The sequence below is a fragment of the Panulirus ornatus genome, chromosome 1 (genome assembly GCF_036320965.1).
Source record: "Panulirus ornatus isolate Po-2019 chromosome 1, ASM3632096v1, whole genome shotgun sequence".
In the NCBI taxonomy this organism is placed as follows: domain Eukaryota; kingdom Metazoa; phylum Arthropoda; class Malacostraca; order Decapoda; family Palinuridae; genus Panulirus; species Panulirus ornatus.
In genome coordinates, this window is record NC_092224.1 from 84,578,669 (window position 1) to 84,595,281 (window position 16,613).

General features: G+C 38.6%; 1 protein-coding gene across 4 annotated transcripts in view; it reads left to right on the top strand.

Moving 5' to 3' along the window:
- The window catches only part of LOC139750297 (uncharacterized), a 180,363-nt gene that overhangs the window by 117,587 nt on the left and 46,163 nt on the right, over positions 1–16,613 (top strand). For all 4 annotated transcript variants that reach the window (XM_071664932.1, XM_071664923.1, XM_071664951.1 and 1 more), the window contains exon 10: positions 12,611–12,813. In XM_071664932.1, coding sequence (XP_071521033.1) covers positions 12,611–12,813 — 203 coding nt within the window. The remainder of the gene's footprint in view (positions 1–12,610; positions 12,814–16,613) is intronic.

Consider the following 16,613-nt stretch of genomic DNA (forward strand, 5'->3'; position numbering starts at 1 on the left):
CTGAGTTTGGTAAAGTGTGTGAAAGAAGAAAGTTAAGAGTAAATGTGAATAAGAGCAAGGTTATTAGGTACAGTAGGGTTAAGGGTCAAGTCAATTGGGAGGTAAGTTTGAATGGAGAAAAACTGGAGGAAATAAAGTGTTTTAGATATCTGGGAGTGGATCTGGCAGTGGATGGAACCATGGAAGCGGAAGTGAATTGTAGGGTGGGGGAGGGGGCGAAAATCCTGGGAGCCTTGAAGAATGTGTGGAAGTTGAGAACATTATCTCGGAAAGCAAAAATGGGTATGTTTGAAGGAATAGTGGTTCCAACAATGTTGTATGGTTCGAGACGTGGGCTATGGATAGAGTTGTGCGCAGGAGGGTGGATGTGCTGGAAGTGAGATGTTTGAAGACAATGTGTGGTGTGAGGTGGTTTGATCGAGTTAGTAATGTAAGGGTAAGAGAGATGTGTTGAAATAAAAAGAGCGTGGTTGAGAGAGCAGAAGAGGGTGTTTTGAAATGGTTTGGGCACATGGAGAGAATGAGTGAGGAAAGATGGACCAAGAGGATATATGTTTCAGAGGTGGAGGGAACGAGGAGAAGGAGAAGTGGGAGACCAAATTGGAGGTGGAAAGATGGAGTGAAAAAGATTTTGAGTGATTGGGGCCTGAACATGCAGGAGGATGAAAGGCGGGCAAGGAATAGAGTGAATTGGATCGATGTGGTATACTGGGGTTGACGTGCTGTCAGTGGATTGAATCAGGGCATGTGAAGCGTCTGGGGTAAACCATGGAAAGCTGTGTGGGGCCTGGATGTGGAAGGGGAGCTGTGGTTTCGGGCACTATTGCATGACAGCTGGAGACTGAGTGTGAACGAATGAGGCCTTTGTTGTCTTTTCCTAGCGCTACCCCGCACACATGAGGGGGGACGGGGATGGCATTCCATGTGTGGCGAGGTGGCGATGGGAATGAATAAAGGCAGACAGTGTGAATTGTGTGCATGGGTATATATGTATGTGTCTGTGTGTGTATATATATGTGTACATTGAGATATATAGGTATGTATATTTGCATGTGTGGACGTGTGTGTATATACATGTGTATGGGGGTGGGTTGGGCCATTTCTTTCGTCTGTTTCCTTGCGCTACCTCGCAAACGCGGGAGACAGCGACAAAGCAAAATAATAAATAATAATAATAAATAAATTATTATTTTGCTCTGTCGCTGTCTCCCGCGTTTGCGAGGTAGCGCAAGGAAACAGACGAAAGAAATGGCCCAACACACCCCCATGCACATGTATATACATACACGTCCACACACGCAAATATACATACCCATACATCTCAATGTACACATATATATACACACACAGACACATACATATATACACATGCACACAATTCACACTGTCTGCCTTTATTCACTCCCTTCGCCACCTCACCACACATGGAATAACATCCCCCTCCCCCCTCATGTGTGCGAGGTAGCGCTAGGAAAGGACAACTAAGACCCCATTCGTTCACACTCAGTCTCTAGCTGTCATGCATTAATGTCCAAAACCACAGCTCCCTTTCCACATCCAGGCCCCACAGAACTTTCCATGGTTTACCCCAGACGCTTCACATGCCCTCATTCAATCCATTGACAGCACGTCAACCCCGGTATACCACATCGATCCAATTCACTCTATTCCTTGCCCGCCTTTCACTCTCCTGCATATTCAGGCCCCCATCACTCAAAATCTTTTTCACTCCATCTTTCCACCTCCAATTTGGTCTCTCACTTCTCCTTGTTCCCTCCACCTCTGACATATATATCCTCTTTGTCAATCTTTCCTCACTCATTCTCTCCATGTGCCCAAACCATTTCAAAACACCCTCTTCTGCTCTCTCAACCACGCTCTTTTTATTTCCACACATCTCTCGTACCCTTACATTACTTACTCGATCAAACCACCTCACACTACATATTGTCCTCAAACATCTCATTTCCAGCACATCCACCCTCCTGCGCACAACTCTATCCATAGCCCACGCCTCGCAACCATACAACATTGTTGGAACCACTATTCCTTCAAACATACCCATTTTTGCTTTCGGAGATAATGTTCTCGACTTCCAAATATATATATATATATATATATATATATATATTATTTTATTATTTTTTATTATACTTTGTCGCTGTCTCCCGCGTTTGCGAGGTAGCGCAAGGAAACAGACGAAAGAAATGCCCCCCCCCACCATACACATGTATATACATACGTCCACACACGCAAATATACATACCTACACAGCTTTCCATGGTTTACCCCAGACGCTTCACATGCCCTGATTCAATCCACTGACAGCACGTCAACCCGGTATACCACATCGCTCCAATTCACTCTATTCCTTGCCCTCCTTTCACTCTCCTGCATGTTCAGGCCCCCATCACTCAAAATCTTTTTCACTCCATCTTTCCACCTCCAATTTGGTCTCTCACTTCTCCTTGTTCCCTCCACCTCTGACATATATATCCTCTTTGTCAATCTTTCCTCACTCATTCTCTCCATGTGCCCAAACCATTTCAAAACACCCTCTTCTGCTCTCTCAACCACGCTCTTTTTATTTCCACACATCTCTCTTACCCTTACGTTACTCACTCGATCAAACCACCTCACACCACACATTGTCCTCAAACATCTCATTTCCAGCACATCCATCCTCCTGCGCACAACTCTATCCATAGCCCACGCCTCGCAACCATACAACATTGTTGGAACCACTATATATATATATATATATATTCCTATGAGTCCACGGGGAAAATGAAACACAAAAAGTTTCCAAGTGCACTTTCGTGTAATAATCACATCATCAGGGGAGACACGAGAGAAATATAACAGTCAGTTGATATACATCGAAGAGACGAAGCTAGGATGCCATTTGGTAAACGTGATTGTCCAATCACATATTTACCAAATGACGTCCTAGCTTTGTCTCTTCGATGTATATCAACTGACTCTTATATTTCTCTCTTGTGTCTCCCCTGATGATGTGATTATTACACGAAAGTGCACTTGGGAACTTTTCGTGTTTCATTTTCACCCTGGACTCATAGGAATATCTTGATCACGCGCAAAATTGTGATCCTTTCTAATATATATATATATATATATATATATATATATATATATATATATATATATATATATATATATATATATATATATATATCTTCTTTTCTTTCTTTTAAATTATTCGCCATTTCCCACGTTAGCGAGGTAGCGTTAAGAACAGAGGACAGGGTCTTTATGGAATATCCTCACCTGGCCCCCCTCTGTTCCTCCTTTTGGAAAATTAAAAAAAAACGAGAGGGGAGGATTTTCAGCCCCCCGCTCCCTCCCCTTTTAGTCGCCTTCTACCACACACAGGGAATACGTGGGAAGTATTCTTAATTCCCTATCCCCAGGGATAATATATATATATATATAATATATATATATATATATATATAATATATATATATATATATATATATATATGTTCCTATGAGTCCACGGGGAGAATGAAACATGATAAGTTCCCAAATGCACTTTCGTATAATAATCACATCATCGGGGAGACACAAGAGAGAAATATAAGTCAGTTGATATACATCAAAGAGACAAAGCTAGGATGCCACTTTGGTAAACATGGGAGGGTATGATTGAAAGGGTGAATGCATGTACAGAGCATCAGATTGGGGACAAGCAGTGTGGTTTCAGAAGTGGTAGAGGATGTGTGGATCAGGTGTTTGCTTTGAAGAATATATGTGAGAAATACTTAGAAAAGCAAATGGATTTGTATGTAGCATTTATGGATCTGGAGAAGGCATATGATAGAGTTGATAGAGATGCTCTGTGGAAGGTATTAAGAATATATGGTGTGGGAGGCAAGTTGTTAGAAGCAGTGAAAAGTTTTTATTGAAGATGTAAGGCATGTGTACGTGTAGGAAGAGAGGAAAGTGATTGGTTCTCAGTGAATGTAGGTTTGCGGCAGGGGTGTGTGATGTCTCCATGGTTGTTTGATTTGTTTATGGATGGGGTTGTTAGGGAGGTGAATGCAAGAGTTTTCGAAAGAGGGGCAAGAATGAAGTCTGTTGTGGATGTGAGAGCTTTGGAAGTGAGTCAGTTGTTGTTCGCTGATGATACAGCGCTGGTGGCTGATTCATGTGAGAAACTGCAGAAGCTGGTGACTGAGTTTGGTAAAGTGTGTGAAAGAAGAAAGTTAAGAGTAAATGTGAATAAGAGCAAGGTTATTAGGTACAGTAGGGTTAAGGGTCAAGTCAATTGGGAGGTAAGTTTGAATGGAGAAAAACTGGAGGAAATAAAGTGTTTTAGATATCTGGGAGTGGATCTGGCAGTGGATGGAACCATGGAAGCGGAAGTGAATTGTAGGGTGGGGGAGGGGGCGAAAATCCTGGGAGCCTTGAAGAATGTGTGGAAGTTGAGAACATTATCTCGGAAAGCAAAAATGGGTATGTTTGAAGGAATAGTGGTTCCAACAATGTTGTATGGTTCGAGACGTGGGCTATGGATAGAGTTGTGCGCAGGAGGGTGGATGTGCTGGAAGTGAGATGTTTGAAGACAATGTGTGGTGTGAGGTGGTTTGATCGAGTTAGTAATGTAAGGGTAAGAGAGATGTGTTGAAATAAAAAGAGCGTGGTTGAGAGAGCAGAAGAGGGTGTTTTGAAATGATTTGGGCACATGGAGAGAATGAGTGAGGAAAGATGGACCAAGAGGATATATGTTTCAGAGGTGGAGGGAACGAGGAGAAGTGGGAGACCAAATTGGAGGTGGAAAGATGGAGTGAAAAAGATTTTGAGTGATTGGGGCCTGAACATGCAGGAGGATGAAAGGCGGGCAAGGAATAGAGTGAATTGGATCGATGTGGTATACTGGGGTTGACGTGCTGTCAGTGGATTGAATCAGGGCATGTGAAGCGTCTGGGGTAAACCATGGAAAGCTGTGTGGGGCCTGGATGTGGAAGGGGAGCTGTGGTTTCGGGCACTATTGCATGACAGCTGGAGACTGAGTGTGAACGAATGAGGCCTTTGTTGTCTTTTCCTAGCGCTACCCCGCACACATGAGGGGGGACGGGGATGGCATTCCATGTGTGGCGAGGTGGCGATGGGAATGAATAAAGGCAGACAGTGTGAATTGTGTGCATGGGTATATATGTATGTGTCTGTGTGTGTATATATATGTGTACATTGAGATGTATGGGTATGTATATTTGCGTGTGTGGACGTGTATGTATATACATGTGCATGGGGGTGTGTTGGGCCATTTCTTTCGTCTGTTTCCTTGCGCTACCTTGCAAACGCGGGAGACAGCGACAGAGCAAAATAATAATTTATTTATTATTATTATTTATTATTTTGCTTTGTCGCTGTCTCCCGCGTTTGCGAGGTAGCGCAAGGAAACAGACGAAAGAAATGGCCCAACCCACCCCCATACACATGTATATACACACACGTCCACACATGCAAATATACATACCTATATATCTCAATGTACACATATATATACACACACAGACACATACATATATACACATGCACACAATTCACACTGTCTGCCTTTATTCACTCCCTTCGCCACCTCACCACACATGGAATAACATCCCCCTCCCCCCTCATGTGTGCGAGGTAGCGCTAGGAAAGGACAACTAAGACCCCATTCGTTCACACTCAGTCTCTAGCTGTCATGCATTAATGTCCAAAACCACAGCTCCCTTTCCACATCCAGGCCCCACAGAACTTTCCATGGTTTACCCGAGACGCTTCACATGCCCTCATTCAATCCATTGACAGCACGTCAACCCCGGTATACCACATCGATCCAATTCACTCTATTCCTTGCCCGCCTTTCACTCTCCTGCATATTCAGGCCCCCATCACTCAAAATCTTTTTCACTCCATCTTTCCACCTCCAATTTGGTCTCTCACTTCTCCTTGTTCCCTCCACCTCTGACATATATATCCTCTTTGTCAATCTTTCCTCACTCATTCTCTCCATGTGCCCAAACCATTTCAAAACACCCTCTTCTGCTCTCTCAACCACGCTCTTTTTATTTCCACACATCTCTCTTACCCTTACGTTACTCACTCGATCAAACCACCTCACACCACACATTGTCCTCAAACATCTCATTTCCAGCACATCCATCCTCCTGCGCACAACTCTATCCATAGCCCACGCCTCGCAACCATACAACATTGTTGGAACCACTATATATATATATATATATATATTCCTATGAGTCCACGGGGAAAATGAAACACAAAAAGTTTCCAAGTGCACTTTCGTGTAATAATCACATCATCAGGGGAGACACAAGAGAGAAATATAACAGTCAGTTGATATACATCGAAGAGACGAAGCTAGGATGCCATTTGGTAAACGTGATTGTCCAATCACATATTTACCAAATGACGTCCTAGCTTTGTCTCTTCGATGTATATCAACTGACTCTTATATTTCTCTCTTGTGTCTCCCCTGATGATGTGATTATTACACGAAAGTGCACTTGGGAACTTTTCGTGTTTCATTTTCACCCTGGACTCATAGGAATATCTTGATCACGCGCAAAATTGTGATCCTTTCTAATATATATATATATATATATATATATATATATATATATATATATATATATATATATATATATATATATATATATCTTCTTTTCTTTCTTTTAAATTATTCGCCATTTCCCACGTTAGCGAGGTAGCGTTAAGAACAGAGGACAGGGTCTTTATGGAATATCCTCACCTGGCCCCCCTCTGTTCCTCCTTTTGGAAAATTAAAAAAAAACGAGAGGGGAGGATTTTCAGCCCCCCGCTCCCTCCCCTTTTAGACGCCTTCTACCACACACAGGGAATACGTGGGAAGTATTCTTAATTCCCTATCCCCAGGGATAATATATATATATATATATATATATATATATATATATATATATATATATATGTTCCTATGAGTCCACGGGGAGAATGAAACATGATAAGTTCCCAAATGCACTTTCGTATAATAATCACATCATCGGGGAGACACAAGAGAGAAATATAAGTCAGTTGATATACATCAAAGAGACAAAGCTAGGATGCCACTTTGGTAAACATGGGAGGGTATGATTGAAAGGGTGAATGCATGTACAGAGCATCAGATTGGGGACAAGCAGTGTGGTTTCAGAAGTGGTAGAGGATGTGTGGATCAGGTGTTTGCTTTGAAGAATATATGTGAGAAATACTTAGAAAAGCAAATGGATTTGTATGTAGCATTTATGGATCTGGAGAAGGCATATGATAGAGTTGATAGAGATGCTCTGTGGAAGGTGTTAAGAATATATGGTGTAGGAGGTAAGTTGTTAGAAGCAGTGAAAAGTTTTTATCGAGGATGTAAGGCATGTGTATGTGTAGGAAGAGAGGAAAGTGATTGGTTCTTAGTGAATGTTGGTGTGGCAGGGGTGTGTGATGTCTCCATGGATGTTTAATTTGTTTATGGATTGGGTTGTTAGGGAGGTAAATGCAAGGGTTTTGGAAAGAGGGGCAAGTATGCAGTCTCTTGTGGATGAGAGAACTTGGGAAGTGAGTCAGTTGTTTGCTGATGATACAGTGCTGGTGGCTGATTTGTGTGAGAAACTGCAGAAACTGGTGACTGAGTTTGGTAAAGTGTATGAAAGAAGAAAGCTGAAAGTAAATGTGAATAAGAGCAAGGTAATAATATTAGGTACAGTAGGGTTGAGGGACAAGTCAGTTGGGAGGTAAGTTTGAATGGAGAAAAACTGGAGGAAGTGAGTGAAGTGTTTTAGATATCTGGGAGTGGATTTGGCAGCGGATGGAACCATGGAAGCGGAAATGAATCATAGGATGGGGGAGGGGTGAAAGTTCTGGGAGCATTGAAGAATGTGTGGAAGTCGAGAACATTATCTTGGAAAGCAAAAATGGGTATGTTTGAAGGAATAGTGGTTCCAACAATGGTATATGGTTGTGAAGTGTGGGCTATAGATAGAGTTGTGCAGAGGAGGGTGGATGTGCTGGAAATGAGATTTTTGAGGACAATATGTGGTGTGAGGTGGTTTGATCGAGTAAGTAATAATAGGGTAAGAGTGATGTGTGGTAATAAAAAGAGTGTGGTTGAGAGAGCAGAAGGAGGTGTTTTGAAATGGTTGAGTCACATGGAGAGAATGAGTGAAGAACGATTGACCAAGAGGATATATGTGTCAGAAGTAGAGGGAACGAGGAGAAGTGGGAGACGAAATTGGAGGTGGAAAGATGGAGTGAAAAAGATTGTGAGTGATCAGGGCCTGAACATGCAGGAGGGTGAAGGGCGTGCAAGGAATAGAGTGAATTGGAATGATGTGGTATACTGGGGTTGACGTGCTGTCAGTGGATTGAACCAGGGCATGTGAAGCGTCTGGGGTAAACCATGGAAAGTTGTGTGGGGCCTGGATGTGGAAAGGGAGCTGTGGTTTTGGTGCATTATTACATGACAGCTAGAGACTGAGTGTGAATGAATGTGGCCTTTGTTGTCTTTTCCTAGCACTACCTCGCACACATGCTGGGGAAGGGGGTTGTTCTTACATGTGTGGCAGGGTGGCGATGGGAATGAATAAAGGCAGACAGTATGAATTATGTACAAGTGTATATATGTATATGTTTGTGTGTGTATATATATGTATACGTTGAGATGTATGGGTATGTATATTTGCGTGTGTGGACGTGTATGTATATACATGTGTATGTGGGTGGGTTGAGCCATTCTTTCGTCTGTTTCCTTGCGCTACCTCGCTAACGCGGGAGACAGCAACAAAGTAGAATAAATAGATGAATAATATATATATATATATATATATATATATATATATATATATATATATATATATATATATATATATATACACATATATACATTAGAAAAACAGATGGATTTGTATGTAGCATTTATGGATCTGGAGAAGGTATATGATAGAGTTGATAGAGATGCTTTGTGGAATGTATTAAGAGTATATTTTGTGGGAGGTAAGTTGCTAGAAGCAGTGAAAAGTTTTTATCGAGGATGTAAGGCATTTGTATGAGTAGGAAGAGAGGAAAGTAATTGGTTCTCACTGAAGGTCAGTTTACGGCAGGGGTGCATGATGTCTCCATGATTGTTTACTTAGTTTATGGATGGGGTTGTTAGGGAGGTGAATGCAAGAGTTTTAGAGAGAGGGGCAAGTATGCAGTCTGTTGTGGAGGAGAGGGCTTGGGAAGTGAGTCAGTTGTTTGCTGATGATACAGTGCTGGTGGCTGATTCGGGTGAGAAACTGCAGAATTTGATGACTGAGTTTGGTAGAGTGTGTGAAAGAAGAGAGCTGAGAGTAAATGTGAATAAGAGCAAGGTTATCAGGTTCAGTAGGGTTGACTGATAAGTAGATTGGGAGGAAAGTTTGAATGAAGAAAAAGTGGAGGAAGTAAAGTGTTTTAGATATCTGGGAGTGGATTTAGCAGCAGATGGAACCATGGAAGCAGAAGTGATTGACGGTAGGGGAGGGAGTGAAATAGTGGTTCCAACAATGTTATATGGTAGTGAGGCATGGGGCTATAGATAGGGTTGTGCGGAGGAGGGTGGATGTGTTGGAAATGAGATGTTTGAGGACAATATGTGGTGTGAGGTGGTTTGATCGAGTGAGTAATGAAAAGGTAAGAGAAATGTGTGGTAATAAAAAGAGTGTGGTTGAGTGAGCAGAAGAGGGTGTATTGAAATGGTTTGGTCACATGGAGAGAATGAGTGAGGAAAGATTGACCAAGAGGATATACGTGTGTCAGTGGGGGCAGGATTCAAAGTGGTTTATACTTATTTGCTGTTTCGTGCATCAGTGAGGTAGCCCCAGGAAACAGATGAAGAATGGCCCATCCACTCATATACACACATATACTTAAACCTCCATATACGCACCTATACATACATATACATGTCACCCTATACACATATACATACATAGACATACACATATATACACAAATACATGTTGATACTTGCTTGCCATCATCCATTCCTGGGGCCACCCAGCCCCACAGGAAACAGCATTGATACCCCCTGCTTCAGTGAAGCAGCACCAGAAAAACAGACAATGCACTGAAACCACAGCTTCCTCTCCACATCCAGGCCCCACAGACCTTTCCATGGTTTACCTTAGACATTTCACATGGCCTGGTTCAGTCCATTGACAGCATGTCAATGTTCTAATTCAATCTTATTCTTTGCACGCCTCTTACCCTCCTGTATGTTCAGGCCCTGATCGCTCAAAATCTTTTTCACTCTATCCTTCCACCTCCAGTTTGGTCTCCCACTTCTCCATGTTCCCTCCACCTCTGACACATATATCCTCTTTGTCAACCTTTCCTCACTCATCCTCTCCATATGTCCAAACCATTTCAACACACCCTTATCTGCTCTCAACCACATTCTTTTTATTTCCACACATCTCTCTTACCCTTTTATTACTCGATCAAACCACCTCACCACCTATTGTCCTCAAACATTTCATTTCCAACACATCTACCCTCCTCCATACAACCTTATCTATAGCCCATGCCTTGCAACTGTATAATATTCTTGGAACTATTATTCCTTCAAACATACCCATTTTTGCTGTCTGAGATAATGCTCTCTCCTTCCATACATTCTTCATCTCTCCCAGAACCTTCAACCCCTCCCCCACCCTGTGACTCACTTCTGCTTCCATGGTTCCACTCCCTGCTAAGTCCACTTCCTCCAGTTTTTCTCCATTCAAACTACTTCCCAACTAACTTGTCCCTCAACCCTACTAAACCTAATAACCTTGCTCCTATTCACATTTACTCTCAACTTTCTTCTTTCACACACTTTTCCAAACTCATGCACCAGCTTCTGCAGTTTCTCACTTGAATTAGCCACCAGTGCTGTTATCATCAGCAAACAACAACTGACTCTCTTCCTAGTCCCTCTCTCCAAAACTCTTGCATTTACATCCCTAACCACCCCATTCATAGACAAACAACCATGGGGACATTACACACCCCTGCTGTAGACTGACCAACCTTCACTGGGAACCAATCACTCTCCTCTCTTCCTTCTTGTACACATGCCTTACATCCTTGGTAAAAACTTTTCACTGCTTCTAGCAGCTTACATTCCACCCAGTATACTGTTAAGACCTTCCAAAAAGCATCTCCATCAACCTTATCATACGCCTTCTCCAGATCCATAAATTCTACATACAAATCCATCTGTTTTTCTAAGTATTTCTCACATACATTCTTCAAAGCAAACACCTGATCCACACATCCTCCACCATTTCTGAAACCACATTGGTCCTTCCCAATCTGATGTTCTGTACCTGCCTTTATCCTATCAATCAATACCCTCCCATACAGTTTCTCTGTATCCCAGGAATACTGAACAAATTTATGCCTCTGTAGTGTGAACACAACTTTATTCCCTCTGCCTTTGTACAGTGGCACTAGTCATGCATTCTGCCAATCCTCAGACACCTCACCATGATCCATACATACAGTGAATATCCTTACCAACCAGTCAACAACAGTCACCCCCCTTTCCTAATAAATTCAACTGCAGTACCATCCAAACCCACTGCCTTTCTGGATTTCATCTTCTGCAAAGCTTTGACTACCTCTTCTCTCTTAACCAACCCATTCTCCCTGACCCTTTCACTTCACACACCACCCTGACTAAAGCAATTTACATCTGCCACTCAATCATCAAACATATTCAACAAACCTTTCCAAATACTCACTTCATCACTACCTGTGATAGTATCCCCCCCCTGCCCCCTTCACTGATGCTCCCCATTGTTCTCTTGTCTTACACATGTTATTTACTTCCAAAATGTCTTTATATTCTCCATAACGTTTGACGATACTCTCTCACCCCAACTCTCATTTGCCTTCTTTTCAACCCCTGCACCTGCCTCTTGACCTCTTGCTGCTTTCCTTTATACATCTCCCAGTCATTTGCACTCCTTCCTTGTAAGTATTGTCCAAATGCCTCCCTTTTCTCTTTCATTCCACCACTCTACCCTTTTTAATCTGCCCACCTCCCTCTCTTCTCATGCCACGTGCATCATTTGCACATGCCATCACTGCTTCCCTCAGTACATCCCATTCTTCACCCACTCTCCTCATGTCATTTGCTCTCACCTTTTGCCATTCTACACTCAATCTCTCCTAGTACTTCCTCACACAATTTTTATTCATTGAGAATGTTTGTCTTATTCTCTGTTATGCTGTCTTCTATTTTTACTCTTTCATACATATTTGCTGTTCGGTGAGTGTCAAGAACAGATTACTGAGACTTTGAAAAAATCCTAGCTTGGCTTTCATCTGTTTTTCTTTTAGAGAGTAATACTGGAGGGGAGGATCCCATGTTATTAGAATAAGAGTATGTTTTTTTTTTTTCAGTAAAATTCACTAGAGCAGCAACATACCAATAATTTAATTTGAAATTTGTTAGGAAGGTATGTATTCTATTTCATTGTAGCTTCCTTTATCACAAAAAATATTTAACTTGTAGGGAATTGATTTGTTGTATCTTTATTGTTAATGCCACAATTTCTCCACTACAGCATCATCAAGTAGTGCTGCCAGCACAGTAATGGGAAGCCCTGGAGCAGAGAAGAGAGGTACTCGGTCTCCTCTGCCACCCTTACCTCAGGGAGATACTAGCCTCTACTCAGGCCCCTCTCCCCAACCTCCACATTCCCCACCACGAAGTGTTCCTCCTGTTGAACGACCCACACAACGAGCTCTTGAAGAGATGTATGCAAAGGTAAATCAAACCTCAAAGTCTTTTTCTTGTAATTGACAGTGAATAGATATAAATGCCTATTACTATCCTTGTCCATGTGATAGATGACAAAGACCCCATTTGACTAGAAACCACAGCCTATCAGAGTATTCTCCTCCTTAAAAATTGACCTCAGAATTGGTAAATATCATGGAATGAGTTGATTTGAATCTACTTTTATGGGTCTCCATTTGATTTGAGTTAGATTCACTATTATAGCTTTTTATCCCTACTGAGTTGAAGCTTACTGTGCTGATGAATACTCGGACAATTTTTTCTGCCATATAATATTAAGTTTCCAGTAAATCCAAGTATTTTCAGTCACCCTAAGGAGGCGAGATGATAAATGATTCTTCAAGTTTTTTTTTTTAAATCTGGGCATGAAAAGTCAGTACCTACAATCTTCATAGAAAATTTATGTATCTATATTCTTCATTTTCTCAAGAGATAAATCTACTAAGCACTTCCTGTGCTTTACTACTGGAACCAAATATTATCTCCATTCCTTACAAGTTTGCTCTGATATGTTGAATGTAGAAAGGCAAATTACCACCCAAGGATATAGCCTTGCATTTTTTTTTTTTTTTTTTTTTTTTTCTCAGATTTTCAACTTCCACAGATTTTAATGAAAATCTGTGTATAGATGTTATTTTATATGGTATTTAAGTATATGGAGTCAAAAGACTGTAATTCATAATATTAAACGTTTCATTAGCACCTGGACTAATTATGAAATTTAAATGCTAATTACTCGACTAATTATACGAATTTTTAGATTTTGACCAAAGATTCGTATTCAGCATACATAAAAATATCTATGCTGAAAATTTCAAGAAAATTTTTCTTGACTTTTTTGAAAAATAGATTTTCTTGAAATTTTGTCATTAAAATCTGAGGAAGTTGAAAATCTGAGCAAAAAAAAATGCAAGGCTAGAGCCATGCAGTTTTATTAATTTTTTGAAAAAATATATTTTCTTTAAATTTTCAACATAGATATTTTCATGTAGGTTGAATACGAATCTTTGGTCAAAATCGACAAATTCGTATAATTAGTCGAGTAATTAGGATTTAAAGTTTATCATAATTAGTGCAGGTGCTAATTAAACGGTTATTATTATGAATTACAGTCTTTTGACTCCATATACCTAAATACCATATAATATAACATCTATACACAGATTTTCATTAAAATCTGAGGAACTTGAAAATCTGAGCAAAAAAAAAAAAGAAAAAAATACAAGGCTATAGCCTTGGATTTTTCTTGATTTTCTTTTTTGAAAAAAATATATTTTCTTGAAATTTTCATCATAGATATTTTTATGTATGCTGAATAAGAATCTTTGGTCAAAATCTAAAAATTCGTATAATTAGTCGAGTAATTAGCATTTCAATTTTGATAATTAGTGCAGGTGATAATTGAACGATTAATAATATGAATTAGTCTTTTGACTCCAAATACTTAAATACCATATAGAATAACATCTATACACAGATTTTCATTAAAATCTGAGGAAGTTGAAAATCTGAGCAAAAAAAATGCTAGACTATAGCCTTGAATTTTTCTTGATTTTTTTTTGAAAAAATATATTTTCTTGAAATTTTCAGCATTGATACTTTTATGTATGCTGAATACGAATCTGTGATCAAAATCGAAAAATTCGTATAATTAGTCTAATAATGGGCATTTAAATTTTATAATTAGTGCAGTTGCTAATTAAACGGATAATATTATGAATTACAGTTTTTTGACTCCAAATACTTAAATACCATATAAAATAACATATATACACAGATTTTCATTAAAATCTGAGGAAGTTGAAAATCTGAGGAAAAAATGCAAGGTTATAGCCTTGGATTTTTCTTGATTTTTTTTGAAAAAAAAGATTTGAAATTTTCATCATAGATATTTTTATGTATGCTGAATACGAATCTGTGATCAAAATATAAAAATTCGTATAATTAGTCGTAATTATCATTTAAATTTTATGATTAGTGCATGCGCTGATTAAATGGTTGATATTATGAATTACAGTGTTTTGACTACAAATACTTAAATACCATATGAAATAACATCTGTACACAGATTTTCATTAAAATTTGAGGAAGTTGAAAATCTGAGCCAAAAAAAATGCAAGGGTACAGCCTTGGATTTATGATGATTTTTTTCGGAAAAATAGATTTTCTTGACATTTTCATCATAGATACTTTTATGTATGCTGAATACGAATCTGTGATCAAAATCTGCGTTTTGACTACAAATACTTAAATATATAAAATAACATCAATTCACAGATTTTCATTAAAATCTGAGGAAGTTGAAAATATGAGCAAAAAAAAAAAAAAAAGATGCAAGGCTATAGCCTGGGATTTTTCTTGATTTTTTTGAAAAAATATTTCTTGAAATTTTCATCATAGATAATTTTATGTATGCTGAATACGAATCTGTGATCAGAATCTAAAAATTCGTATAATTAGTTGAGTAATTAGCATTTAAATTTCATAATTAGTGCAGGTGCTAATTAAACGGTTAATATTATGAATTACAGTGTTTGACTACAAATACTTAAATACCATATAAAATAACACCTATACACAGATTTTCATGAAAATCTGAGGAAGTTGAAAATCTGAGGGAAAAAAATGCAAGGCTATAGCCTGGCATTTTTCTTGATTTTTTTGAAAAAATATATTTTTCTGAAATTTTCAGCATAGATACTTTTATGTATCATGCTGAATACGAATCTTTGGTCAAAATCGAAAAATTCTTATCATTAGTCGAGTAATTAGCATTTAAGTTTTATAATTAGTGCAGGTGCTAATTAAACGGTTAATATTATGAATTACAGCCTTTTAACTCCATATACTTAAATACCATATAAAATAACATCCATACACAGATTTTCATTAGAATATGAGGAACTTGAAAATCTGAGGAAAAAGAAAAAAAAAAAGATACAAGGATTTTTCTTAATTTTTTTTGAAAAAATATATTGTCTTTAAATTTTCAGCATAGATATTTTTATATATGCTGAATACGAATCTTTGGTCAAAATCTAAAAATTCGTATAATTAGTCGAGTAATTAGCATTTAAATTTTATCATAATTAGTGCAGCTGCTAATTGAACGGTTAATATTATGAATTACAGTCTTTTGACTCCAAATACTTAAATACCGTATAAAATGACATCTATACACAGATTATCATTAAAATCTGAGGAAAAATAATGTAAGCCTTGGATTTTTCTTGATTTTTTTGAAAAAATAGATTTTTTAGAAATTTTCATCATAGATACTTTTATGTATGCTGAATACGAATCTGTGATCAAGATCTAGAAATTCGTATAATTAGTCGAGTAATTAGCATTTAAATTTCATAATTAGTGTGGGTGCTAATTAAACGGTTAATATTATGAATTACAGTGTTGTGACTACAAATACTTAAATACCATATAAAATAACATCTATACACAGATTTTCATTAAAATCTGAGGAAGTTGAAAATCTGAGGGGAAAAATGCAAGGCTATATATATAGCCTTGCATTTTTCTTGATTTTTTTAAAAAATATATTTTCAAATTTTCAGCATAGATATTTTTATGTATGCCGAATACGAATCTTTGGTCAAAATCGAAAAAATCTTATAATTAGTTTAGTAATTAGCATTTCAATTTTGATAATTAGTGCAGGTGTTAATTCAACGATTAATGAATTACAGTCGTTTGACTCCAATTACTTAAATACCATATAAAATAACATGTTTACACAGATTTTCATTAAAATC